The 27294-nt window shown below is 53.0% G+C and overlaps 1 protein-coding gene across 10 annotated transcripts in view; it reads right to left on the minus strand.

The window, feature by feature from the left end:
- Positions 1 to 572: 572 nt before the first annotated feature.
- The window catches only part of CMKLR1 (chemerin chemokine-like receptor 1), an 81966-nt gene continuing 55244 nt past the window's right edge, over positions 573 to 27294 (minus strand). For 5 of the 10 annotated variants that reach the window (XM_023592182.3, XM_058281484.2, XM_058281485.2 and 2 more), the window contains exons 2-3: positions 17053 to 17120; positions 573 to 16388 (exon numbers count right to left, since the gene is read on the minus strand). In XM_023592182.3, the coding sequence (XP_023447950.1) occupies positions 15273 to 16385 (1113 nt within the window). In that variant the 5' untranslated portion in view covers positions 16386 to 16388; positions 17053 to 17120 and the 3' untranslated portion in view covers positions 573 to 15272. Of the gene's footprint in view, positions 16389 to 17045; positions 17121 to 27294 lie in introns of all 10 variants that reach the window. The other 5 variants (XM_023592181.3, XM_023592183.3, XM_023592184.3 and 2 more) reach the window with 1 other exon arrangement.

Raw genomic sequence — 27294 nt, forward strand, 5'->3', positions numbered from 1 at the left:
AGGAGAAGGGGCGAGAGATTCGGGCGAGCAGGGCGGCCTGGGACTCCCGCTTGGCTTTCCCTCGCCCAGCTCTGCCCCAGGTACGGGCGACGCCAAGGGCAGCAGGGGCGTCTGAGGGACCTCACCTCCTCGGCTGCCCCCAGCAACCAGGGCCACCGCGCCCCCTCCCCAGGTCTCTCTCCACCTTCAGTTCTCTTGTGGCCTGACGCGGACTGCAGAGCCAGCAGCCGCCGTGAGCTGACCTTCCGGAAGCTGGGGTGCATCTCCCCAGTCCAAGCTCGGGGGAGGGCAGGGCAGGGACTCTGGAGTTGCTAAGGAGCAGCCGAGCCCAGAGCTCAGGCACCACCTCCCTCGTCCTCCAGCGGGCACACGGCAAGGCGAGCAGTGACCCGGGGCCAGGGGACGTCTCAGGGACACGGAGGGGCAGGGCACACTCGGTGGGCTCCAGCCTCCCCCTGCTCCCACGAGGTCTTCCAGCCCTGCCCTCCTCTCCACCTGCGGACAAAATCAGGGATGGGGGCATCTTGGGGAACTTGTGAGGCTGTCATTCAAACAGAAGGCTTAAAGCTGAGTGGAGCTTCATTTTGCTTTTATTTTGTTTTGTTTTCTGCCAGTGTGGGCAGGGTGGCTCCATAAGCAAGAGCACATCAGCTATGAACAGAGAACTGACATTTTCTTCACATCCTAACTGCAGCCAGCATTAAATTTACAACCCCAATCCAGACTTCAGGCAGATGTGCACAGCCTCCTGAATCAAGGGGCTGGATTAGGCGCAGCCCCCTGCAGTCCTGGAGCTCTGGTTTAAAAAAAAAATACAACATCACAACAGCAAGAGCTATCAACTCTTTCAGTACAGAATATTTCTCAGGTGCCGTGATAAGCTCTTCACGTGGATTATCTTAATGAAACTTCATATACCCCTATAAGGCATTTCTATTAAGCTCTCATTCGTACAGATGGGAAAACTGAAGCTCGGAGAGGAAAAGTTATTTGCCCAAACAGCTGGTGAAGGGTAGAGCCACGACTGACCTGACTCCAAAACATGTAGGTGTGAGCACTACCAGGGCAGGAAGCTCGGGCGATCAGAGCGGCTGGCTTCCCGGGCCCTGGGGGTGGGCCTCGGGCTCAGGGCCACGGGAGGTTCTCTGAGGAGGACCCATCAAGGAATTGTTCAAATCATGATGATGATGGAACTTTCTACAAAGGAAACAATCTAAATGTCTGTCAGTAAGGGTTTGGCTAAGGAAATTGTGGTACTTCTATTAGGTCTGCTGAACAGTCATGAGAATCATGAAAGTGGGATAGAGAAACACTTGGATGGATAGAGGGAAGTAGATGTGACTCAGGTAACTGGGCTCCTGCCCACCACATGGGAGGTTGCTAGTTCGGATCCTGGTGCCTCCTAAAGAAGACAGCAAGCTGGCACAATGGGCAGGTGCAGTGCTGACACAACAAGAGACACAAGAAGGAAAAAACATAATGAGAGACACAACAAAGCAGGGAGCAAAGGTTCCCAGTGCCTCCTAAAGAAGACAGCGAGCTGACACGACCGGCAGCTGTGGTGAGCTGACGCAACAAGAGACACAGGGAGGAAAACAATGAGAGATACAACAAAGCAAGAAGCAGAAGTAGCTCAAGAAATTAGGCACCTCCCTCCCACATCAGAGGTCCCAGGTTTGGCTCCCAGTGCCTCCTAAAGAAACAAGGAAGATGAACAGACACAGTGAGTACAAATAGCAAAGGAGTGAGGAGAAATAAATTTTTAAAATCTTTAAAAAAGAAAGGATAAAGAATGTTATAGAACATATATACAAATCTTTTTTTTAGATTTATTTATTTATTTATTTCTCTCCCCACTCCCCTCCCCCCCCCCAGTTGTCTGCTTCTCTGTGTCCATTCACTATGTGTTCATCTGTGTCTGCTTCTATTCTTGTCAGCAGCACTGGGAATCTGTGTTTCTTTTTGTTGCATCATCTTGTTGTGTCAGCTCTCTGTGTGTGCAGCGCCATTCCTGGGCAGGCTGCACTTTTTTCACGTGGGGCGGCTCTCCTTATGGGGCACAGTCCTTGCACGTGGGGCTCCCCTACATGGGGGACACCCCTGCATGGCAGGGCACTCCTTGCACGCATCAGCACTGCACATGGGTCAGTTCCACACGGGTCAAGGAGATCCCGGGTTTGAACCGCGGACCTCCCATGTGGTAGGCGGATGCCCTATCCATTGAGCCAAGTCTGCTTCCCACAAATCTTTTTTTGATAGGTGAATAAATAGATGATTAATAGATACATAGATATATAGAGATGGAGATAGATGATGTGACAGATACAAATAGATGATGAAATGGATATAGATTAGACAGATACACAGATTAGGTAGAAATAAATAATAGATAATGATGAATAAATATAAACAGGTGATTAGATAGATGATGGCTATGATAGGCTATTCTGTAGCTTTTATACTCAAATAATAATAGTGCTTATCCCTGGGTTCTCCAGAGCATTATGGGTGATTTTTCTTCAGTTTTTATTTTCTTTTTGCTTGTTCATAAATTCTAATTTTTGCCAAACATTATGCATTACTTAATATGAAAAGGGGAAACTGTTACTCTCAATGGGTAAAGATTGCTGTTTTCTAGGCAATAGTTTTCCTTTCTTCATTTCAAAGTCCCCCGCCCTGCCATTTTTGCGCAGATTGGAAAGTTTCTTCTCCTGCTAACAGGGAAGGTGAGTCTGTGGCCTGACCAGGTTGCTATCTTTGGGGAGCATCTCCGATCCTCTCTGTAGGAGACCCCACGGGGTGCCTGCCCCGTTCACTTTCGTGGGTAGACGCTTGATTTTGTTTGAATGTCAGCTCCTCTCCCATGTTTCCAGGTAGATCCTGATGGGTGGAAGCCAATATCCTGTGCCTTAAGGTGAGTGGCTTAGGGGTAACTGTGTGACCCAGTTCTGCCCAAAGAGATGTGAGGGGAGGTTTTCTGAGGGAGAGATCCCCTTGCAACATTCTGAAAGAAACGCTCTCTCCCCTTCTGCTTGATGCTGATGGTGGCTGTGATGGCTGGCACTGTGGAAGCCATCTTACAACCAGAAGATATACCAAAGCTTATCTGACAATAGCACACCAGAGAGAAAGGGACCCTGGATCCCTGATTCATAATCCAGCTGCTGAATTCCCAGCCTCTGGACATTCTTGTTATGCGAAGGAATGCATTTTCCTTATTGCTTCAGTCATTTTGAGTTGAGGCTTTCATTACTTGCGGCCAGATGCATCCTAGTATATATAATCTTATTTCTTTCAAACTTTGCTTGATTTTATTTCACAATTTGAGAGTCCAAAGACTAATACTAACCAACATAGATTATCAGGACTTTTATTCATATCTTTAATAGTACCAGCTTTTTAAAATATACTGATTTTTCTGTTTTTCTGCCTCTCAAGTTTACATGGATTGATGTGTGTGTGTTAGAGTTCTCTGGAGAAACAGAACTGACAGATTGTGTAAATATTATGAGATTTGTTACAGAAATTGGCTCACGTGAATGTGGAGATCGGCAAGGTCAAATTCTGTAGAGCAGGCTGTAAATTGGAAACTCCAAAGAATGTGAGGCTGAATTCTCCAAGAGAAGCTGGCTGGCTAAATTACAGGCAGGAATTCTTCTTTCTGACTTCTGAAATCCGTAGTTCTGGCTTTAAGACTTCCAACTGATTAGCTGAGGAGACTCCCCTCAATGCTGAGGCCAGTCTCCTTTGTTGATTGTAGATAAATAAAGATGCAACTGTAGATGCAATCAACTGACTCGAGATTCTAATCCATCTAAGAAACACCCTCACAATCAGGCCAGTGCTTACTTGACCAAAGAACTGGACACCATAACCTGGCCAAGCTGACACATGAAATGAACCATCACAATGTGTCTGAGCCAAAATGTGGAAAAAGACTGAGCAGTTGAAAGGAATGAAAGAGCACATGGTGGAGCAAGGAAGAAAGGAGCTGGGCAAGAGAGCCGGGTCCTTACCCTGGCTCACCTCCGAAGGACTGTGGTACTAGTTCCCCATTCAGGTATCCCAGGGAGGGGCTCAACTAGGCTGACCACAGGCCCTTTCGTCTCTGATATTTTACACTGAACATACTGTTTCCTTGAAGTGTCTGTGGCCAGAGGAGCAGGATGAGGTTTACAAGAGGGTGACATGCTCGAGGAATCCTGGAAACAGAAAGCGCTGACTTTTCAAATTCTAAACAAAAACCAATTGTCCCTATGGTGAGAATGGAGGGGGAACAAGGAATCCCCACCCCACCCCACCCCCAGTTTCTTCTTCCCTCATTCTGCCTCCCCATCTGCAATTCCAGCATCAGGACACCCTAAGCTTGAGTTAAGCAGTGCCATCGCCCCACTTCCCTTTCAGAGGAGGGAAAGATAACCTTATCTGTAGGAAGGTGTTGGATCAGGTCACTTTCCTATTTTGAGAGGTCAGGGGTGGGGGTTCTGGCCCCCAAAATCAATCTCAGCAACTCCCAGCCACAAGAGCTTCAAGGCTGCTTAACAGAAAGCCTTTCTCTCCAGCTGCACAGATTCCTCTGTACCTAATTTATTTTAACTTGGAAGGAGTATATGTAGTGAAAGAGTATAACCCGTGACTGTAAGCATGGCTATTTCCAGTAGAAAGGCCCGCCCCATCCTGTGCCACAGAGGAGAAACACGCCTCCCAGGGAGGGGATTTACGGCAAGTGCACAAGCAAGGAACTGGGGGAATCCTCCCCAAACCAGCACAAAGGCAGAAGGGGGGCTAGAGTTTTTATAGGGGGAAGAGGGTTGAGGATCAAGTGATGACTGCCATGGTGGCTCTGGTCTTTTACAGGGTCTCTTGAGGGGGATGTGGGCAATTTTCTCCATCCTGTGTTATCTCCTGTATGCGAAGCTCCTACTTGATGTTCTGGTTCACTGCCTTTTGTCCCTGAGTGAAGTTACAGGTTTCCTGGCCTCTAAGGAGCTCCTGACACCATTCCATGGTTTTGATGAGATGTTATCTTATTCCTGGCATTCCAGGGAGTAGAACTGGGAAGGGCTAGCTACTGTCCTTCTAGGAACTAAGAACGAATAGCAAACCACTAAGATTAGGTTAACAGAAAACCAGTTCAACTAGATCTAGGGAAGGTATTTGAATTTTTCAGAGCTGCTTAAGAAAACTTTTTAATAAGCACGTTTTCCAGCTATCAGAACCCGCAAATTATACGGACATGAGTAGAATCACAGCTCTGTCACGTATCAATGAGATGTAAGATGCATGGAAGGAAGAATAATGTCCACTGCTGTATTCCCAGGGTCTGGCCCAGTGCCTGGTCCATAATGGATGCTCAATAAAAATGGGTGGGTGGATGGGCGGGTGGATGGGTGGATGGGTGGGTGGATGGGTGGATGGGTGGATGGGCGGGCGGATGGGCGGGCGGATGGGCGGGCGGGTGGATGGATGGATGAGTGGATGGGTGGGTGGATGGGTGGGTGGGTGGATGGGTGGATAGATGGGTGGCTGTGTGATTCTGGGAAACTTCCTTCTGAACTTCAGCTTCTTCACTTCTAAAGCTTAGATGAGCTCACCTATCATTCAGCTTCTAATAAGGATGAGACGGGATGATGGATGTGGAACTGCCTCTGGCAGGTTTAGGAAGTGGCCTAAATATTTGCAGCCAGCCAGGGGCTCACAGGATATTATCATCACCCGGGCTGAGCGCGCCTTCCCCACCTCTCTTTATCTGTCCCTATTCCACAGCACCAGTGTCTGGAAGCAAACCAGAAACACGGTCATCCAAATGCTTGCTCTGTGGATGCCAAATTTCTGCATGGTGGAAACCAAGGATAAAGACAAGCCTAGGTTCTGCCTCTCCCGGTGCTAAGCAACTGGACTCCAGAGCAGTGGGGCCATCAGGGTGCTTTCCTGTCGTAGCGTCACCCAATGCCCAGCACAGACTTCGTGCCCAGTTGATTGCTCCATTCACAATTTCTCAGTGGATGGATAAACACAGGAAGCTTGTGGTCATAGTTTAACCAGCCAAACCCATAAGAGATTTCTGGTCCGGAAACAACTACAAAACAATAGAAGGGTCAGGGGGAGGGGGCAGGCATGTGGTTCCTTTATTTTCAGGACGCAATAAACATCAGAGAAAGGGCAAAGGAAAAGGCCAAGCGAGCCAGGAGGACTTCGTGGAAAGCTCCTTTGTCTGGGATTGCTCCCGGGGAGGCAAGGGAGAGAACGCGGCTCCTCCTCTTCTGAGCTAAGTCACCTGGGGTCTCCGTTTCCACGTGTTTCCACTGTTTCCACTTTCAGTTCCCACTCTCCCCAGGTCAATGCGCTTAACATCGAGTGGGAAAGAAGTGAAATTATTTTGGGAAATGGCATATTGTAGTAGTGATTGCCATGCAACTCCATGATGATGATGATGATGATGATGATGATGATGATGATGATGATGATGATGACGACGACAAAAATAACATCAGTTTATGGTTATTCCTTCATTTGCTTAACAAAAATTTGCGAGGACCCTTTCTGTGCTGACACTGCTCTGGGCCCTGGGGATTCAGCAGTGAAGAGACAGTGTCCACGCCCTAATGGAGTTCACTGCCCAGTCAGAGGGACAGACAGGACGTGCACATAAATAAACATGATTCAGAAGGCAGTAAGCACTATAAAGAAAATACACTGTCAAAAGGGTGAAAAGGCAGCTGAGTCGGTGGGAGAAAATATTTGGCAATCACACATCCGATAAGGGTTTAGTATCCATGATATATAAAGAGAGCATACAATTGAACAATAAAAAGACAAACTACCTGATTAAAAACTGGGTAAAAGACTTGAAAAGACAATTGTCCAAAGAAGCCATACAAATGGCAAAGAAACACAGGAAAAATGTTCAACATTACTAGTGACTGGGGAAATGCAAACCAGTACTAAATGAGACATCATTTCACACCTGTTAGACTGACCACTATTAAAAAGTGGGAAAACTGTAAGGCTGGAGAGGCTGTGAAGACAGGAATGCTCATGCACTGTCGGCGGGAAGGAGGCCGGCACAGCACTGTGGAGGACTGTTGGCAGTTCCTCGGGGAACTGAAGTAGACTTGCCCCGTGAGCCCGCAATTCCATTACTAGGTACGTACCCAGAACCGAGAGCAGGGGCACGAGCCAGGCATCTGCACACCTACATTGCAGTGGCGTTATTCACAACAGCCAAAAGCCGGAAGCCACCCAGGCACCCATCAGCTGATGAGTGGATAAACACACTGTGGGATATTCACATGACAGTATATCATGTGACTGTAGGAAGAAATGACCTCGTGAAGTGTCTGACAGCCTGGATGAACCTGGAGGACATTATGTCCAGCGAAGCAAGCAGACACAAAGGGACACATTCTTTATGATTGTGCTACTATGAACTAAATACATTATGTAAACTCATAGAATAATTAGAATATAGGTCACCAGAAAATAGAATGAGGGTAGAGAATGGAAACCTGAGAGTTAATCTGTGCAGAATTGATTAAAGGGTTGTTTGTAAATCTTTAGAAATGAATAGAAATGGTGAAAGCACATCATGGTGCTTGTACCTAGCAGAGCTGTTATATGGGTATGACAGTGGTTGAAAGGGAAAGTCTAAGGACATGTATATTACTAAAGGAAAGCTAAAAAATGTAACATGGGACATAACACAGTAAAACCTCACAGAAAACACAAATATGGGTGGTACTGCATATATAAGGCTGTTTTTACAAAATATAAATACAAATATACTAGAGAGATGGAAGCAGAACAGAGCTATGTACAGCAGGGGAAGCAGAGCGACTGAGAGGTGAGTTCAGTCTGTTTGGTTTTCGTCTCTTAGTATTATTGTTACTGTTAATGAAAATGCTCTAAAAGTGATTGAAGCGATGAATGCACAGCTATGTGATTATACCAAATACCAATGCTTTGTTTGTATACTTTGGTTGGATTGATGCTTTGTTAATATGTATCGATAAAACTGATTTGTAAAAAAAAAATGATTTCAGAAAATAAAACAAGAGATCTGAGAGGCAGTGGCTGGGGGAAGGGGACCTTGGAGCAGAGCCTGGAAGGGAGGGAGGGGGGAGGCAGCCATGCAGGCAACGGGGGGAAGGGAATCGCTGGCAGAAGGAACAGCACCCACAAAGGCCTTTGGGTCAGGGGCAAGCAACAGGCCTTGGAAGCCGTGGTAGGGAGTTTGCGTTATTTTCCTCCAGCGATGGAGCTGGGGCAGTTAAAAGCTCACTCCAGCAGCTCTGCTGGGGGCAAGGCTGGAGGCCGGGAGACAGTGGGAGGCTGTCCCGTCCAGAGGAAAAGCGCGAGCCTGGCATCGTGCTCCACTTAATCCTCGCAGTACCCCGGGAGCTGCGCACCGTTACTATCCCCACCTCACAGATGAGAAGCCGGAGGTCTCAGGGGGTCGAGTAGCCAGCCCCAGGTCAAGAAGCCTAACGCTAACCTTGGCCCCCGCTGGTGGAAGGGGTGGAGCTGGGACTGGAGGCCATCTGGCTCCTGAGCCCACGTGATGCTGTCACAGCCACCAAGAGTGTACTGACTCAGGGGTGGGGCTGGGTGGCCCCTGGGAGAGCCGGGTCCTTCCTGAGTGCTATCTCTTTGGACAGACCCTGCAGGGACCCTCCCCTCTGAGCTGCCCCCCGAGTCAGAGGGAAGCCCCCAGGCCCGGGCCCCTCCTGCCCTCCCCTGCTCAGGGCGCCTGTGCAAACAGAAAGGGATTCCTGCAGGCGCTGTGCATTATTTCATTGTAAACTGCTTTTAGTGAGGCATAACTTCGCACTGTAAAGTGCACCCCTCTTCTATGCGCTGATTGTCACAGCTGGGTTTTTACATATTGGGTGTTTACTATGAAAACAGCCAGATCCAGACAGCGAGCCTCCCTCCCCCGCACCCAGGGCAACTCTGAAGGGGAAGGTTTGCGCCCCAAACGCAGCCTGCTCTGTCCTGCAGCTTCCACCAGGATCTCTGGCCTCCCCTTTGACCAAGATTCCACTGGAAACTCCCCAGCGGTTCCCAGGCAGGTCCTTGGGTGGCACAGAAGCCCCTGACAACAAACCGAGAAGAGCGTGGCTTGGCGAATGCCCAGGTCTCTAGGAGGATGGCCCTTTCAACGGCTCAGTGGGCGTTTTCACACACGGTTCTTCTCACGGGTCAGTGAGGCGGGTGGCCTGTTCCCCATCTGTGAAGGGGGGCGTGGAAGGGGTAAACTGGATGACGTAGAGTCTTTTTCGCCTCAAGCCCCCCTAGGATTCCTAGCGCTGTGAGGCAGTGAGGAGCACACCCAGACACGAGTTCCCTCCTCCAAAGGGAAAAGCAACCCACACACTCCTTCACTCCCAACTCCTCAAAATTTGACGCTGGAGAGGAAGTATATACTCTCCCCAGGGAGGGGGCCCTTCAGAGAACAGTTCCATGTTGGCAAGTTGCTGGGGAACATAGCAAGAGCGGAGGGTCAGACGGAGGTTTGAATCCCACCTCTGCCACTTACTAGCTGTGTGGCATGAGGTAAGCCGCGCCACCTCTCTGAACCTCATTTCCTCATCTCCGCTTGGGGAAAGTAATAGTCCCTACCGCAGAGACTGTTGTAAGGTTTCAATGCGATAACGAAGCTGAAGTGTTTGGCCGGGTGCCCAACTCTGGGACAGGCTCGATAAACATTAGCTGCTGCTCTTACGTCATCGTTGGTGTTCACACTTTGAGGACAAGGTAGGTGCTCCACAGACCCGGGACCCCTCCCCTCACCGGCTCTCCCCCCACCCCCAAGCCCCTTGGTGGGGTGTCTAGAGCAGCGGCTTGGCTGCCATGCCTGGAGACATCCCATCTCTTGGGAGGAGAGACCGGGAAGTTTCCTGGAGAACTCAGTTCACCCCCAGGGTTAACCCCCAAGGCGCAACACTGGCGTCTCGTCTGCGTAAATTCCCCGCAGCCAGCCCGCCTCGGCAGCATTGATGTGCCTGCGCTCTTCTGAGGTTAATCTATGTATTATTTAAAGGACTTTATTATGTGCACAGAGGGCTCCCCTGAGGAATTTAACTGAGCACTGGGAGGTAAACTTGAATAATATTTGCAATTAATTTCCGTCAATAAAGCAGTGCACCGAGGCCTCGGTGCCGCTGAAATGGGCCCTGGCTGGGTGTCCCACTAACCGTTCCCCCGAGGAAGCCTGCGCAGCTACTAAACAGTGCTCGAATGGCCGCCTTGCAGGAGCTCTCCCGGTCCGGGCAGCGCCGGGGCTCCTCTGGAGGCTGCAGAGCCTCCCGGCTCCCCTCCTGCCTCTGCCCAAGCCCCCCTCCCCAGGGCAGGCGGGGCCATCAGGTCAAACGCAGGTCAGAGCTGTCAGTCCCCTGCGCAGGCTCCCCCCTCGTCCCCCTCTGGCCCCGCACTGCCTGCTGTGCCGCGTCCCTACACCCTGCCAGTCCCCTTGGAGCCACTGCTGCTTCCCCGTGCTGCTTCCAGTTCCTGGAACACTCTTCTCCCACACCCTCACCTCCAAATGAATGCCTAGCCATCCTTCAGATCTCAACTCTGCTCTCTCTTCCTCAAGGAAGCTCTCCTTGGACCCTAGACAGTGTCGGATCTCTCTATAGGGTGTGCGCAGCCCTTGCCATGGCTTCCATTTGGAGTGTGTTCCTTTTGATCGTTGGCCATCTCTACCACTAGACAATGAATGAGCTCATGAGGGCAAAGACGTGTGTATCCCCAGTGCCCACCACAGGACCTGGCAGAGAGTAGGTATTAAATGAAACTTTTGTGGGGTGGACGAATGAGTGGGTACATAGATGATGGGTAGATGAGTGGGTCGCTAAGCGGAGATGCAAATAGATGGGTGGATAAATGAGTGGATGGAAGAATCAATGGGTGGATGGGTGGGTAAGTAAGTAGATGGATAGATAGGTGGGTGAGTAGATGGCTAGAAGGGCGGATGAGTGGATGGGTGGATGGATGGATGATGGGCAGATGATAGATGGCTAGAAGGATGGATGAATGGAAAGGTGAGTGGTGAAAAGATGGGTGGATGAGTATGGATATGCGGATGTTGGGTGAATGGATGGGTAGATGGATGGATTATGGACAGACAGGAGGAGGATGGGTGAGTGGGTGGGTGGATGGATGTGTAGATGGGAACAAGGATAGCCTGATGCAGTGCCAAAGAGCATGGACTTGGGCATAAGGAGCCCTGACTCTGTGTCTCTTGTCTTCCATAGCTTGCCGTGTTATCTTATAGGTCATCCCGTGTCTCATATGCTTGGCTGCTAGAAAAGTGAAATAAGTGGAGGGAACTTTTTTCAAAATGCAGTTTCCTTAAAGTCCAAAATTTGGGAAATGGTAGGTTGGGATTGTTAGGGTTTTGCCTGCTGTCTCACAACAAAACCATGTGGCTGTGGCCAGGTCCCTGCACCTCTGGGCCTGAGCTGCTATTCTGAGGCAGGTGGGGAAGGCAAGGGGGGGGGGGGCTGCGGCAGGAACCTTCAGAAGGGAGCCACACGCTCCTGCGCTCCTGCATCAGCCCCGTAAGTCAAGAGAAATTGTGTCCTCTATGGGAGGAGGCAAGCAGAGGCTGAGTTAGCTCATGGTACGAGTGGCTTCCTCCTTCCCCCCACCCTCTCTGATCCTGGAAACCTCCCCAGCAGCAACTTCCAAAATCCAAGGTTCGGCAACCACTGCCCCCGGCCACCCCAGTTCCAGCAACAGTGTAACACATTAGGGAAGAAATGGGAGACGAAGGTCAGGGACAGCGGCTGAAGAGTCACCGACGGCTTCCATCCAAGCTCACTCATGTCAGCTCCTTTTGCAGATTTCTCAAGGGGCAGCTCTCGCAACCTCAATCCCCTCACCTGTAAAATGGGCACAAGCTGGGCGAGGGGAGTTTGAAGGAACCCGCTCTCGCTATTGGAGTCTATCTTCTCGCGCCCTTCCTGGACTTCTCGCGGCCCGCGCCCACTTCCAACTCCCAACCTGAGCCCTGCTGCCGCATTCTCTGCACCTCCTGAGAGTGTAGAGCTCACAGCAGCCCCGTGTAACTTAGGAATTTTCTAGCTGTGGATCCCAAGAGGGCTTGGCAAGGCCGAAAAAGGCACCCCGTTTCCTCAGAGCCTTGGTGTTCCTGCTCCTGTCTGTCTTGCTGGCTCAGGAGGTGGAGAGATGGTGAGAAGGAAAGGAAAAGGGAAGGAGCCGGGCCGCAGACGCCAGCACCTCCCGTTTCCTTCCCTCTTCCGCACCATCCCTCTCACTCTCTCAGCCGAAGAAGCTGGGCGCTCAGGCCGCAGACCTAGTTCATGCCCAGCTGCACCACGTCCCCGCTGCGCGGCTCCGAACAAGAGAAATCTCTTCTTTGACCTTGACTTCCTGCATCGCCCAACTGGGTATGAGCCTCATCCCACGGGGCTCTTTGGGGGCTTTGATGAGATTCTGGGCTTGACCCAGGGGTAGATGCTTAACAAAGGTCATTTCCCTTTCTTTCATCTTCATTCTCCTCCTGTTTCCGTCCCCCTCCTCCGCTCCTCAAACACTGTCTTCCCTTCCTGTCCCTCTGCCCACTCCCTGGGCTCCCTTTGCCACCCACCCCCCAGCACACACACTGTCCAGGGGCCCGGGCTGGCAGGAGGGCTCTGGGGCACCGAGCATGCTGGTGGTCTGGAGCGACACCGGGGACATTTACACTTTGTAACTGCAGGGCCCGTGCACAGGGACCTGTGCAGATTCTCATAAGAAGGAGTCAGGACAAGAAGGATGGGGATGTCACAGGGGCACTTAAGTACTCGAAGGGAAGCCACAGTCACGACAGGAAGACTAGTGGGGCAGCCAGGAAGGGGGAGACCTGACCCCAAGGAGGACAACAGCCGGTTGGCCTTTTGCTCCCGGTGATCAGCTTTCCCAGGCTGGCCTGCCCGCCGTCCAGGAAGAGGGGGGAACCGAGCCCCGGAAAGAGCACCTGGCCGCCGGGAGGCCCATGTCACTGACGGTTATCTCTGTGCCCTGGAACAAGTCCCACGCCATGGCATGCCTCGGTCGTCCCATCTGTAAACGTGGGGAGTGGGATGACGGGGGGCACCAGGCAATGTGCGAAACCCCCTTCGTGCTCTCAAACTGCCCGAATTCAGACTCCTTGCAGCTGTCGGACACCCCAGCTTGGGGTCAATCCAGTGCCACCTCGTCATAAGCATAAAGACCCACCAAGGGAAGGAACAGTTGGTCTCTTAATGAAGTGTGATTCCAAACAGCCTGTGTAGACATTACATCTGTTCATCGCCGTCTTGTTGGAGAAACTTGGCTTAACAACAAAGGGGCTTGGAAAAGAACGGAATGTGGACACCTCCGGGTCAAAAGGCCTCGGGCCCACAGAGGCTGCCTCCTGCCAGCCCTCGCTCCCTGCGGAGGATGGGAGGGACATGGTGGAGGCATGGCGATGGGGCTCAAGGGAGCTGGAGGTCAAATGCATTTTCTTTGCCAGGTTGGGTCATTTTTGAAAACTGTTGGCAAAGCTGGCTTAAGGGCCATTAAGATGTTCAAATTAATCTGTTGAGGAATCAATATTTATGGTTAAAACCCCAAGTCTCTCAAGATCTTGATTCTGTAATATCCTTTGGAGCCAGGCAGACCTGGGTTCAAATCCAGACTCTGGCAGGGACTAGCTGGGTGCCCTCAGGCAAGTTACTTAAACTCTCACTTCAATTTCTTCATATGTAAAAGGGAAATAACAATTGTACCGAGCTCAGGTTTGCTGTGAGGCATATACAAGATAACACGGGTAAAGTGCTTAGCAGAGAAAGTGCCAGATAAATGAGGGCTATCATTATAGTCAAGAATGTTCCCAATAAATGGAAAGAACAGAGCTTCTGGGGTCAAACAGGGCTGGGTTCAGCTCTTAACTCTGCCACTGACTAGCTGTGTGATCTGGAACAAGTTGCTTTCCTCCTCTGAGTCTCAGATTTATCATTTGTAAATGGGAGGCTGATGCTCTCTACCAGAAGAAGGTGATGATGTTGGATAAGCAAAGGCACAAAATGTGGATGCACACAGCAGGTGCTCAGTGCCTGGAGCCCCCGCACACCCTGCAGCTCAGGAGCAAGGTCAAGGAATTAGGCTCCAGACCCTGCCCTCATTCAGTGCCTAAGCACTCCAACACACACTTCTTCCAGAAGATGCTCCGAGGCTGCTGCCTGAAGCTGCGTTTTGGACCAGTCTCTGGCAAGGCTTTGAGGAAGTTGAGGAGGTGCCCCTCTCTGAATATTTCATCCTTAGTGGCTCCAGCCAGAACCTAGTGGTTTCGGGAAGGCGGGTAGGAATCGCCGTGATGGGGTGGGGACAGCTGGTGAGGCTGTCTGCCATGGCCCAGCCCCCAGGTACCAAGTGGAAGGTGAGAGTAGGGTCTGGACAAGAAGCTGGCTCCACCCCAACCCCAAAATAGCCCTGGTCTGAACCACCGTCAAGCTGGGCAGTCCTAGGGTTGGCTACTCTTCGCCCACATCCTTTCGGAGCCTTTTCTCTTCTTTCTCCATCCCTTCCTCCCCAAGTTCCCTCCCCTTCTTCCTCCATCCCTTTCTCATTGTAGCCTCCAACTGGTCTTACCCTCCCAAAGAACCCACACGGCCCCATGCCCTCGGGACCTGTTCTCTGTCTTCCCAGCTGACCTGAAATGAAATCCATGGATCTGGGTGTTTGCGGGCTAATGTGCCACCTTCTCCCAGAACCTGTGCATTTCCTCAGGGGCCTTCTAAAGACCATGCCTTAGCCCAGAGGAACAACTTGAGTGGTGGGTTCTCTGGACAGCTATTACTACAGGTGTAAGGAGGCGAGGTGTGAGCTGCATCACACTTCCTCTGGCCTCCTCTGCTCACACCAGGCATGGACCTGTAATGTGTTGGTGTCATTCCTGGGAAGCGTGCTGTAACTAGCTTAGTCCTGCTGCCTCATGCCAATTCCAGCTCATGGCAGTGCTTTTGAGAATTCTTTCTTTTTTGCTTTAGTTGGTCAGGACTTAGTTTCCCAAGAAACGTGGGTTTTGATCTGAGGCTGGGAGCAACATGGTATGCTCTGTCCACCAACCCACTTAGAGAAACAGGTTGTAAGCTCTGGATTCCCAGCTCAAAGCACTGCTCATCCCCATGCAAAATAGAGTGGACACTGGTGTGTGATGACAAGGTTCTGCCTTGGTCTTTAGAAGGTGTGTCTTTGGTCCTCTGTGGGTTGGGAGTGTCCACTGGGGGTGCCTCAGGGGAGGCTCAAAGCATGCTGGTCTCCTTCTCGTTCACTGAGGACCTCTCATTCATCACAGATGTCTTGGTAAAGCTCCTGTGGCTGGGGTAGGATGAGTGGCCTGTGTCCTCACTCAGAGCATTGGCCAGGCGAGAGAATAGGGTCACCTTGAACTTCTTGAAGTCCTGACCCATGAAGACGTACAGAATGGGGTTCATGCAGCTGTTGGCAATGGCCATGGCAGTGGCCAAGGGCAAGCCCAGGCTGAAGACAGAGCTGGGTACAGCGGTGTGATGGAGCTCCAGGAGGTAAAGCGTGTGGTAGGGGCACCAGCAGAAGAAGAAGGTGATGATGATGGTCACGATGATCTTGAAGGGCTTCTTGGTCTTGGCTAAGCGGTTGCGCTGCAGCTTGCAGACGATGGTGAGGTAGCAGGCTGTGATGATGAGGACTGGGACCAAGAAGCCACAGAGGAAGCGGGTGACAGTCACCACCATCTGCCGAGTATACGCCTCCGGCTCCAGTCTGGGGTGAGTGGATAATAGGGAGTTGCTTACAGCAGACAGGTTGAAGTTGTTAAAGCAGGATATTTTCCCATTCAGATCAATGGTGTCCCGGAAGACGAGGGATGGGGAGCTCAGGAAGAAAGCCAGAACCCAGATGGTCACACATGCCGTGTAGGCCAGCCTGACGCTGCGGTGGTTCTGGGACCAGACGGGGAGCAGCACCGAGATGCAGCGGTCGAAGCTGATGACGGTCAGCAGGAAGACACTGGTGAACATGTTGTGGATGAGCAGGAAGTTGGTGATCTTGCACATGGCCGTCCCAAAAACCCAGTGGTAGTCCATGGCCGCGTAGGCGATGTGGATTGGGAGGAAGACGTTGAAAAGGAAATCTGCCGCGGCCAGGTTGAGGAACCAGATGGTGTTCACCGTCTTCTTCATCTTGAAGGTGGCAATGACGATGACCAGGCCGTTGCCCAGGATCCCGAGGAAACAGACGATGCTGTAGACCACCACCAGGAAGATCCTGGCCCCCCTGGCCTCCAGAGAAGAGACCTCCTCCAGAACCATGATGGAGCCAAAGCCATCGGGGTATTCCTCGTAGACAGTGGAGCTGTTGTAATCCTCGTCCTCCATTCTCTGCAAGGGAAGGCAGGGGCCATGAGGGACACCTGGAATGGACCTGGCTTTAAGAGGTTGCCCAGCACCGTCGGCACTGGTACTGCCCTCCCTGGCTCTGCGCTGGGCCACCTGGGTGGCTTAACCACTTCCCAGGTGGCTTACCCATTTCCTGATCTGCCATTTTATTTCAATAACAAACTTGGAATCGCACCCCCAATGTGCCAGGCACTATTCTAAGGCCTTGACATATACGAACTCTCTCAACTCTCACAATAACTCAGCAAGGTAGCTAAGTGGCCCACCCCATTTTACAGATGTGAAACCGAGACACAGAGAGCTTAAACCACCTGCCCAAGGTCCTACAGCTAGGAAAAGGCAGAGCTGGGAATGAAACCCAAGCTTCAGAGTCCATCCTCCTGACAACCATGTTTTGCTGCCATTTAGGGAACAGTGAACACAAATAGATCTGTTATCGAAAATCCCTTAAATAATGGAAAAATTGCACCTAGGCTAAGTGCACTGAAGGAGAGGGGCTTGGTGATGTGAACTTGGTTCCAACTGTATTTCCAAAACTCAGGGACCTCCTTGCTGGCATCCTCCCATGTTCCCACCCAGTCAAATGTCTCCCACTGGTCCCCTTTGGAGGGATAAGTTCAGACTGTGTGAGTCCTTCACCTCTCACCGTGAGGACATCCAAAGCTCTCCGACGTGGTCCTCAGTCAATCAGCCCTTGTGCACGCCTGGAAACACCTTCGGGGAAGAAAGAGGAGGCAACAGTTGGACCTGGGTCTACAAACCAGAGGGCTGAGCAGACTCAAAGCTTGTGAAAAGATCGATTAGCATTAGCTCACTTCACAGAGAAGGAAGCAGAAGCTCAGAGAAGCTATGGAACACGCCCAGGGCTGCTCAGCTGCGAAGTGGAGCTGGAACTTGAACCCAGATTCACTGGCTCTGCTGTCCTTACCCTTTGCCCCAAACTCCTCAGCATAAGCAAGGATGAGAGCCTGAGTTGGGAAGTGCCAGGCAGGAGCGAGGATGATTTTTTGGCTAATTCACCTCCAGGACCAGGACCTCAACAACCAGCAACGCCCTGAGAATGCCAGGACAGGCAGTGTCAGGCACGAGAAGACGAAAGAAAAGCCGCCCGGAGCCCTACTCTGTGCCGAGAACTTAACCTCCTCATCTCTTTTCATCTTTCCAGGGACTCTTCCAAGCAGGCATTAATACTCCTGTTTATACATGTGGAAACCGAGGCTCAGAGGGAGAAGCATCATCCTCAAACATTTTTCCATGCCTCCTGCCATCACCACGTTCTGGGGCAAATACAGACATGAATATCTTCAATAAACATTTACTGTGTGCCAGACAATTCTCTGTTACTTCATATAATTCCGTAACAATCTTGTTGGATATTTTCCCAATTTGAGAAAGAACTCACTGAGACTCTGGAGAGTTTGCAAGCTTGGATGGTTCCAATGCAAACTTGGCCAACCTTCCAGCTGTGTAGCATTAGGCATGTGGTTTCCTTCTTGGCGCCTCAGTCTCCTCAGTAAAATGGGAACAACTCATTCTGCAGAGTCAATGTGAGAACTACAGGCCTTCAGCTCTGTGCTGGCTCACAGTAGACCCTTAGCAGGTACCGGTGATATCATCACTGCAGGAGGGCTCAAGAGATGAGCTGCAAAGCGGGGATTTGAAGCCAGCTTGGCAAATGGGCTCTGACCCGGATGCTTCCGCAGGCTGACTCTGCCGATCGATTTTCATTGTATGTCACTTCAACCTTACCCCACACAAATTCACTACTGGATCTTTTTTTTTTTTTTTAATTTTATTCATTTTGTAAAAATATTACATTCAAAATATATGAGGTCCCATTCAACCCCACCACCCCCACCCCACCACTCCCCCCCCAGCAACACTCACTCCCTTCATCATGACACATCCCTTGCATTTGGTAAGTACATCTTTGGGCACCTCTGCACCTCATGGTCAATGGTCCACATCATGGCCCACACTCTCCCCCATTCCATCCAGTGGGCCCTGGGAGGATTTACAATGACCGGTGATTGCCCCTGAAGCACCATCCAGGGCAGCTCCAAGTCCCAAAGACGCCTCCACCTCTCATCTCTTCCTGCCTTTCCCCATACCCATCAGCCACCATGTCCACTTTTCCCACACCAATGCCACCTTTTCTCTGTGGACCTTGGATTGGTTGTGTCCGTTGCACCTCTATGTCAGGAGGAGGCTCAGATTCCACATGGATGCTGGATGCAATCCTCCTGCTTTCAGTTGTAGGCACTCTAGGCTCCCTGGTGTGGTGGTTTGTCCTTCTTCAACTCCATCTTAGCTGAGTGGGGTAAGTCCAATAAATCAGATTGTAGGAGCTGAAGTCTGTTGAGGCTCAGGGCCTGGCTATCCTATTGTCAGTCCAGAGATTCAAATCCCCTAAATATATCTTAAACCCCAAAACCAACTACAATTCCAGTAAAGTAGCATGAAAGTCTTGTGAAAAGAGATCCCATCTGAGTCCAGTTCCATCACGCAGAAATACCAGCTCCAAAGAAGGGCCATCTGACATGGCAGTGAACCCCATCTGCCATGACCATAGAGCCCGTGGGTCTCTCTAGCCCTCAAAGGAACCAATACCTGGGGTTGTATCTACTTTATCTGTCTCTTAGACTCTGCTCAGTTGTGCATCTTAATGGGCTTGAGGTTATATTTTGTTATGTAAAATCATCTCTCATTTTTATTAAATAAAAATCAGCTGGAAAATTCCACTGAGGATGCTGGATTCCAGGGACTCAGAATTTAAACTCGGGTACAGCCCCACGCAGTAGGCTGAGAGGATGTTCCAGAGGCGCCCCCAGGGTTTCCTATGGCACTAGAATAGTGATAAAAGATGGGGGCACAGGAGCTGCCTGATAATGGAAGGAAACGCGGCTGGTGTTATGATAGAAGTGGGCGCCGTGCGTGGAGTTCTCGTGCATGCCGGGGCCGTGCCAAGCAGGAGTACAGAGGACCGTGCTCCAGCCCCACAAAGGGGGCACAAGTCGCAGGGAGAGGAAGGCCCTTGCCCCCGACATCCAGGCAGGGGGTGGGAGAGCCGGGATATGAACTCAGGGCTGCAGGACGTGGGCTCTTACCCACCAGTCCACACGGCCTCGAAACCCTGGTCCACCTCACTAGATGATCCTGCCAGTGCACCCGTGCTCTCTGTGCCAGGCCTGTGCAGGCGCCAGGGACAAGGGAATGGCTTTGTTAGGTCCCTTCCCACAAGAAGCTCATGGTCAATCACAAGGCATAAGACAGAGAGACCAGTCCCTGGGCCAGGGCAAGTCCAAGGTGCCCCGCCCCTGGGGCCCAGAGTTGGGGCTTATACCCAGTGTGGAAGTCTGAGAAGGCTCCCTGGAGGCGGCAGCATCTGAGCTGTGTCTAAAAAGACGAGCGTGGGTTAATAAGGAGGAAGGAGAGAGGAGGGAGGTCATGCTGCCCTGGCTGCCCACCCCGCCCTTCCCTGCCCCCGTTGACAATGGGCCAGTGCCCGCCTCTGAAAGGAGGATGGAGAGGAGTGGGGATGTGGACGGAGCACGCTGCACACGTGCCGGCAGAGGTGCAGGGGCCGTCGCGGCCGGCTCTCGGCCGGGCTGTGGGCAGCTCCGGGTCCGAGGCTGGGTCCTTCCCTCCTTGCAGAGGGGCCAGGCCGGGCTGGGCACAGCGGGACGCTGAGCTCCTCTGGGCACGCCTGTCTGTCACCCCTCGTCCCTCCAGGAATTGAGTCAGTCAGCGTGTCACTGTGGAAGGGTAAGTGTGATGCAATAATAATAATCATTATTATAATAATTTCTCCGGCTTTCACTCTCGACTCCCTCTTAAGCATGGCCTCTGCCTGGGAAGGTGCAGGAAAGTCGAGGAGCAGTGAGGTTCTGACCTCTTGTCCCCCCAGCGCTGGGCTCAAGGCGGGGCAGGGGCACACGGGCAAGTTTTTGCTTCTCTAAGCCCCCGCCTCCTCATCTCTCAAATGGCAGGGGTGGGAGGGGGTAAGCCGCCCCCCTCATGTTGCTGGGATGGGCGTGTGAAACGTGTGAATGCATTCTCAATTGGAAATTTTTAAGATACACAAATTCTAGTTATTTGTACTGCCTAAGCCCTTCACAGTCAGGAAGCTTACATCTATCTGTGATATGTGTGGACGCATAGCATTTATTTGAGAGCTCACTACATGTCAAACACCGTGCAACCCTCCCAACAATGCTACGAGGACAACTCTACTTTGCAGACGAGCAAACTGAGGTTCAGAGAGGTGAAGCAACTTGCCTGAGACCACACAGTGAAGAGACCTGACACCTGAGCCGGACTTCCAAGGATCCCAGATGCCTCTGCTTCCCTGAAGAATTAGCATGCCCCAAACCCAGCCACTGAGTCTTCGCAACCTTAGCCTGGAATCCTGAGATCCCAGACCTCCTTGTGTTCTTTATCTTCCCACGGAGCTGCCTTCTCTGACTTACGGTGCCTCACTTCCCTCCAGGCCCCCACAAGCAGCTACCACCTGAAAATCACACTTGCAAGGCTGTTCAAGCCCTCGTCGACAGATGGTGCTGCCCACTTCCTCCCTCGGCTGACCTCTACGCAGCCCCCTGCCCAGTGAGACACGTCCTAGAGAATTTAGGACCAGGCTCAGCATTCTTCCCTTGAGGAATTAGGCTGCTTCCTCCTTCTTGATAATCCGAGTTCTACAATTGCTATCATTTCCCTTTTTGATGTGGCCCCAAGGAAGCTCAGAGTCACATTTGTGGGTTAAAGGCAGCAACCCATTAACCCTTCTGGTCTGCAGTCTCTGCTCTGGATTTGGTTGGTCCTTATGTCTGCATCTAGTTATACTTTATATTGTTTTTAGTCCCTTATGATAAGTAATAATTGAGTATATACCTGAAAGTCTAAACACTGCAGTAAGCGCTTTAACTGCATTAGTTCGCACAGCCCCAGCAACCCCAGCAGGTGGAGAAGCTACTACCCCCGTTGTAAAGGTGAGGAAAGTGAGGTTAACGTCACACAGTCAGACAGTAGCAATTTCACACTCTTACTGCTCTGACTCCAGAGGCCTGCTCTTAGCCACCGTGCTTTCTGGAAAGTGGAGGGCATCCTTCAGTGTCTGTTCATACCCTTCCTGAGGCCCCAGGACCCCTCCTCACTGCCCCCCTTTGCCCAGCCCCTCAAGGAACGCACCCTCCCCAGTGTCCAGGGACTGCACCTGCCTCCGGGGCCTGAACTCACCCCAGAGGCCCTGGCAGAGGTCTGGGGCATGGGGAGCATCGCCAGAGCCCCATCGTCCATCACAGCCAGGGGCAGGCGAGCATGTGGCCAGCCTGCCTTCGCCCCCTCGGTCCCCAGAGCCCAGGAGGCAGATGAAGGCCCTGGCTCAGCTCCCAGGTTCCACCTGCAGCCCTGAACTCACACCCCACTTGGGCCCAGAGCTTGTCTGCGCTCAGCCACTGGGACCGGCCACTGGCCTCCACAGAGCTGCTGGGGAGATGTCAGGGAGGAGGCAGGAGATGCACTGTGTGACCCCGAGCCAGTCGCTTCCCCTCTCTGGGCCTCGGTGGTGCAATCTGCAAAACGGGAACGATGATGCTTCCCATTGACCTACCTCTCAGGGGTGCCGGGAGGAGGAGCTAAGGTGACAGAGACTCACTTTTGAAGCCAGGATTGGGACGCTCCAGAGGTCCTGCAGGAGCCTTTGGTAGGGCCTCCCCCGTCTTTGTGCAAATGAGGGGAAGACTCAGAAGCCTGCATCTGGGTCAAAGCCCCGGGCCCTGAGCGCTCTGCTTGTGGGAGAGGCACAGCTGGCATGGGCTGAAACGGCAGCAGAAGCCTTGCTTGGCCGACACTGCTGCTGGGTGGCACCTCCCAAACTCCAGAGTGCTTGTTTTTTTCAGGCTGTTTAATTTCCATTCCCTTTTCAGCTTCTTCCATGAGTTCAGCCTCATCCCTCAAGGCCAGGTTCAAGCATCCTCTCCAGGAAGATTCCCCTTGATTCCCCCCTGGCCCCCTTACCAGCCGCCCCAGTGCCCGGTTCACCACCGGGGCCACTGCTGACTTGCAGGTGTGACTAGTGACTGAGGCTGAGGCCTGGGACCCATTCGATGCCATGGCCTCGGGGCAGAGCCGCATACGGGCACCAGCGGGTCCTCGGGTATCGCTGAGGGTTTTGTTTATCTTGGGCCAGCAGCCAGAGCCCCTGCACGTGGCCCCTACATGTGGCCCCTCCACGTGGCCCCTCCACGTGGCTGGAGGCAAGGAGGCCTCTGGGCAGCTGGGCCTGCTACGTGGACTTCTCACCCTGGGCTCCAGGAGTGCGTTTCCCAATGAAAAGTGGAAGCTCCTGCCTTCTGTGACCCAGCCTTGGAGCCAGGATTATTTGGAAATGACTTAGTGTCACTACTTTTCAACATTTTGATTCTGAAATATTAGACTAGTAGAGAGGCCTGTGTAACCATCACCCAGTTTTCCCAGTGGTGACGTCTTGCATAACTACAGCGCATTACCTGGGATATCGTTCGACAAATGAAAGGCGGGATGACTGGATGGCTGAATGAATGACCCCGGGGTGAATGAATGCAGGCCCTTTCAGTCTTACTGGGCTGGTCTGGCAATTAGAAACAATCATGCTGCTGCTGCTGCTGACAGCAATAGAACAAAGAGATTAAGAACCTAGAATATGGCCTCAGGATTCGACTCTCAGCCACGTGCTTTACCAGCCTCGTGGCCTCCCCGCATTGCTGAAAGGTCTCTAAAGTCTTAATTTCAGTATCGGTGCGATGGGGCTAATCCGAGACCTGATCTTCCTGGGTTGCTGTGAGAACCGAGCAGTGAAGCAGCCACTGTCACGGCTGCAAAGCCTTCAGCACTGACCGCAGGCTGGACAACGGGCCAAGCGCCTTGCGCACATCCTCGGTCCTCACAGCAGCCAGGGTCGTACCCACTTTCAGACGGGACCCCGAGGCTCAGGGCCGGGAGGCAAGCTCTGTGCGAAGCATGTGGCACCGCAGTGGAGCGCAAGGCCAGTGCTGGCGCTGTTGTGAGCGGCAGATCCCGCCGTAATCGCACTACCCACGGAGCCGCCACCAGCCCCGGGCGCTGACCACACCTGCCTCCGCCACCTCCCCCCTGCCCAGTTCCCGCCCCACACGAGGCGGCTCTAGAGCACACGCGCGTTCTCGCCGGCGCGGCCCAGCGCCTGGAGGCACCCAACAGGCACGTGCCTTTCTAATACTGCACTGTAATTTATTGGGCTCCATGCTGCAGGTACCAAGCCGGTTAGAAATGTTATCACAGGCTGTCCCCAAACAGCCCTGCAAGGGGTACTGTGCTCCCCCATGTCACAGTTGGGGGCCTGAGGGTTAGGAAATAACTAGAGCTTGATAGCTACGCCGTCAGGGAGGTTATGACTGCTTGTCCCACGACCAGAGGTTCCTCCAGGTGGCTCATCGGCCCCCAGGGCTCGCCCATGCTGGGCGCCCGTCCCAGCCTCACGACAGGCTGCACATGCACAGACACACTCTGCTCTCACAGAGTCACACGGACGCTGCTCACACAGACACACTGCTCACATGCACACACATGCACATATACACACAGTGACACACACACGCATAGCAAGACATACACATATACACACTGTTACACTGCTCACACATAGACACACTGCTCAGAGTCACACACAGACACTGCTCACATGCACACGCATACACATATACACACAGTGACACACATACATAAAGACATACATATATACACAGACACACTGCTCACACAGTCACACACACACTGCTCATTTGCACAAACACACATGCACATATACACACAGTGACACATACACATAGAAAGACATACACACAGACACATGCTCACACACTGACACACATCATGTGCTCACACACACACAGACACACGTGCTGAAACACACTCACACACACACACACTCCTTGCCTCCAGTGCAGGAAGATATGTATAATCTCCAAAGCCAAGGAATCACCATCTAGAATATACACGAAACTCCTTCCTGCAAATCTAAAAAGTAAGCAACCCCAATAGAAAAAATGGGCAAATAATATGAGTGCACAATTTGCAGGAGGGAAATACCCAAACCCAGGCTATGACAAATGGGTGGTTATGGAAATGCAAACGAAAAAACCACAACAAGGTAACTCTTTACACACATGAGACTGGCAGGAAGGGAAAGCCGGACGATGCCCGGAGCCGGAGGCTGGAGCCAGGAGCCTCGTGCTGTCCCGTGGCGTGCGCGTGCCCCTAGGACCCGCTCTGGAGCGGGGAGCCGTGCATTTCCACAAGACCAGCCGTCTGCTGGGACGATCATGCACACTGGGGTGGGGGCACAGTTTGGGCTGGTTCTCCAGGAGCAAACCCCCGCTGGGGATTCCCGCAAAAGTGACTTCCCAAGGAGTGTTTCCAGGAAAAAGAGGAAGGAAGTGCAGACAGGAATGGGGGGTGAGGGGGCAGCACCAAGTGGGTCCCTCAGAGGATGATCTGGGTCAGAACAGTGATGGGCACACCCCAGGAGGCTGTGTATTTGGGTCCCTCTGCCCTGTCCCAGGGGGTTTACATTCCAGCTCTCCAAGGACGGTCCTCCCACAAAGAGCCACAGTTGCTGGCCGTCGGGGGGGGGGGGGAGAGCCGCGGGGAGACAGTTTGCATGAAAACGGCCAAGGGCGCAGGGGCTGTGGGCAGGGCACAGGCGCAGCCACCGCAAGGCTGGAGTGTCCTGCTGGGAGAGGAGCGGGGGGAAGTGAAGTGGGTGCTCACCCTGGAATTTTATGCAGCTGTTAGTGACCACAGGTCAAGTGTACACACAGCAGGATACGCAGCGATCTGAAGACGCCTCGCTGCGTGAGCGCCACCCCACAGGACACGGAACACACGCTGCCCCACAGCAACGCACGCCCCCCAGCAGCACGTGCAACACACGCCCAACAGCAACGCACAGAAAACGGCTGCAGAGCAGCACGGCCAAACCGCCGTGCGTGTTTTGCAAGAACACAATAACAAGATACACAGCGAACTAATTAAAATGGTTCTGTGGGAGCAGGTGGGGTGGGGGTACTGGGAGCGGGACTAAAAGGAAACGAATGCAAGAGAGACAAAGAAATAAGTGCAGGGGCTCCCGGGGGGCGATGACGGAAATGAGGATGGACTGAAGGTTGTAATTATCTCAACCTTCCTCTCCTGAGTTTCAGAAACCCCCCCCAAACAAACACCCCAAATCCCAAACTGGGGTTCCTGCTTGGGTAACACCCAGCCTAGTGCCTGGGTCATCGAGTCCCTGACAAGGCCACCTGGGCAGGCGAAGGGCAACTCGAGCAGGCTTGAACCTGCCTGGGCCTTCAGAGCAGCCGCCCGTCCAGCGTCATCAAACGGGGAATTGACCTTGGCCCAGGCGGCGGAAGTCCCTGGACATTCCCAGCCGCTGCCTGCCGGGGCCTGGCGGTTGCAGGGGAAGGTGCCGGCGCAGGAGGCCGTGCCCGCCCCCCCCCCCCCCCCCGCCCCCGCAGACCCTGCTGGGGAAGGGCCGAAGCTCAAGGTCACATCTGGTTCCTCCGGCCACAGAGAACAAAACCCTCAGGCGGATGTTATTGCTTGATTAAACAAACATGCGTGGAGCCCTGACTCCATTCCAGGCCCGGTTCTAAGCACTGTTCCAGACAAGGAAACTGAGGCACAGAGAAAAGCAGTAACAGCCCGAAGTCACCCGGACGGCTCAGGTCAGCAAGGCAAGTGAAATGAGCCCTTGGACACAGAGGAGGAAGCTGAGACGGGCCGGTGTGGGGCCTCAGGCTGGGGGCCTGACCCCTTGCCAAACCCACCCTTCCCTTGTCCACTGCCTCGCCTCCCCGGAACACTCCAGAATCCTTCGGGCCTTTGTCCCAGTAGAACCTCCAAAAGCCCCCATGAGACCGAGCAAGCAGGGTTCAAGACTTGCATGTTATAAACAGGGCAAGATGAAACTGCCAGGCCCCCTGTGATTTTTCCCAAGCCCCTCTGCCTCTACTTGAAAGCCAAATGGCCTCAGTGGGAAATGGACCTGGATCCCCATTTGGAGGGGGGGTTCCTTCATTCCCCCCCTTAGGGATGTGTGGAGCCCTCTGCTCCTGCCCTGGCGGATGGTGGGTGCCACTGACTCCGTCAGCCGCCCACGGGTCCCTACGAAATCCATCCACGCACCCTTTCCTGCTCACACCCACTTCCCTGGGGGTAGCTGAGACTGGGGGCCAGGAGGGCGCTTGCCTGAGGCCACGCGCCTGGCTGGGGCGGTGCAGAGGTTTGACCCCAGAGCCCACCTGCTCCTGCTGCTCCCAGCCGGACTGTGCCCAAGTCCCTGCCAGGGCTCGGGGGACAGCAGGGCCAGGGGGTACCTGGGCAGCAGTTTGCCTCCCGCATCCTCTCCGTGTCATTGCCCAGGCCCGGTCCCCAAATGGGCGCCCGAAGTCTGCGATGGACTCACGCCCATTCTGTCCTTGTCTCTCTGTGTGTCTGTCCCTTACATTTCTCCCCCGGCCTCTGCCTCTGTCTCCTCCTCTGTCTCTTGTCCGCGGGCTCTCTCTCTCCTTGCCTCCTCTCCCTCCATCCCCTCCCACCTCGGGGCTCAGCAGGCCCTCACCTGCCCAGGAGACCGCTCACCTGGGCGGGGGCGGACCCAACTGCCAGCGCGGCTCTCCCACCCTGCGGTCCCTGCGGTCTCGGCAGCCGCTCACCCACTCCTGGGCAGCGGGCCCGGGCCCAGGCCCAGCGCAGGGGCCTCAGCAGGGCCCGGGGGCGTGGGAGCCCATGGAGAGAAACTGGAAACTTCCCTCCTTCCGCAAGCGGCTGTGGTTGGCCTGGCTCCTGTCCCCATCTCCCACCTCCTCCAAGG

This window comes from Dasypus novemcinctus, chromosome 19 (genome assembly GCF_030445035.2).
Source record: "Dasypus novemcinctus isolate mDasNov1 chromosome 19, mDasNov1.1.hap2, whole genome shotgun sequence".
NCBI classification, from domain to species: Eukaryota; Metazoa; Chordata; class Mammalia; order Cingulata; family Dasypodidae; genus Dasypus; species Dasypus novemcinctus.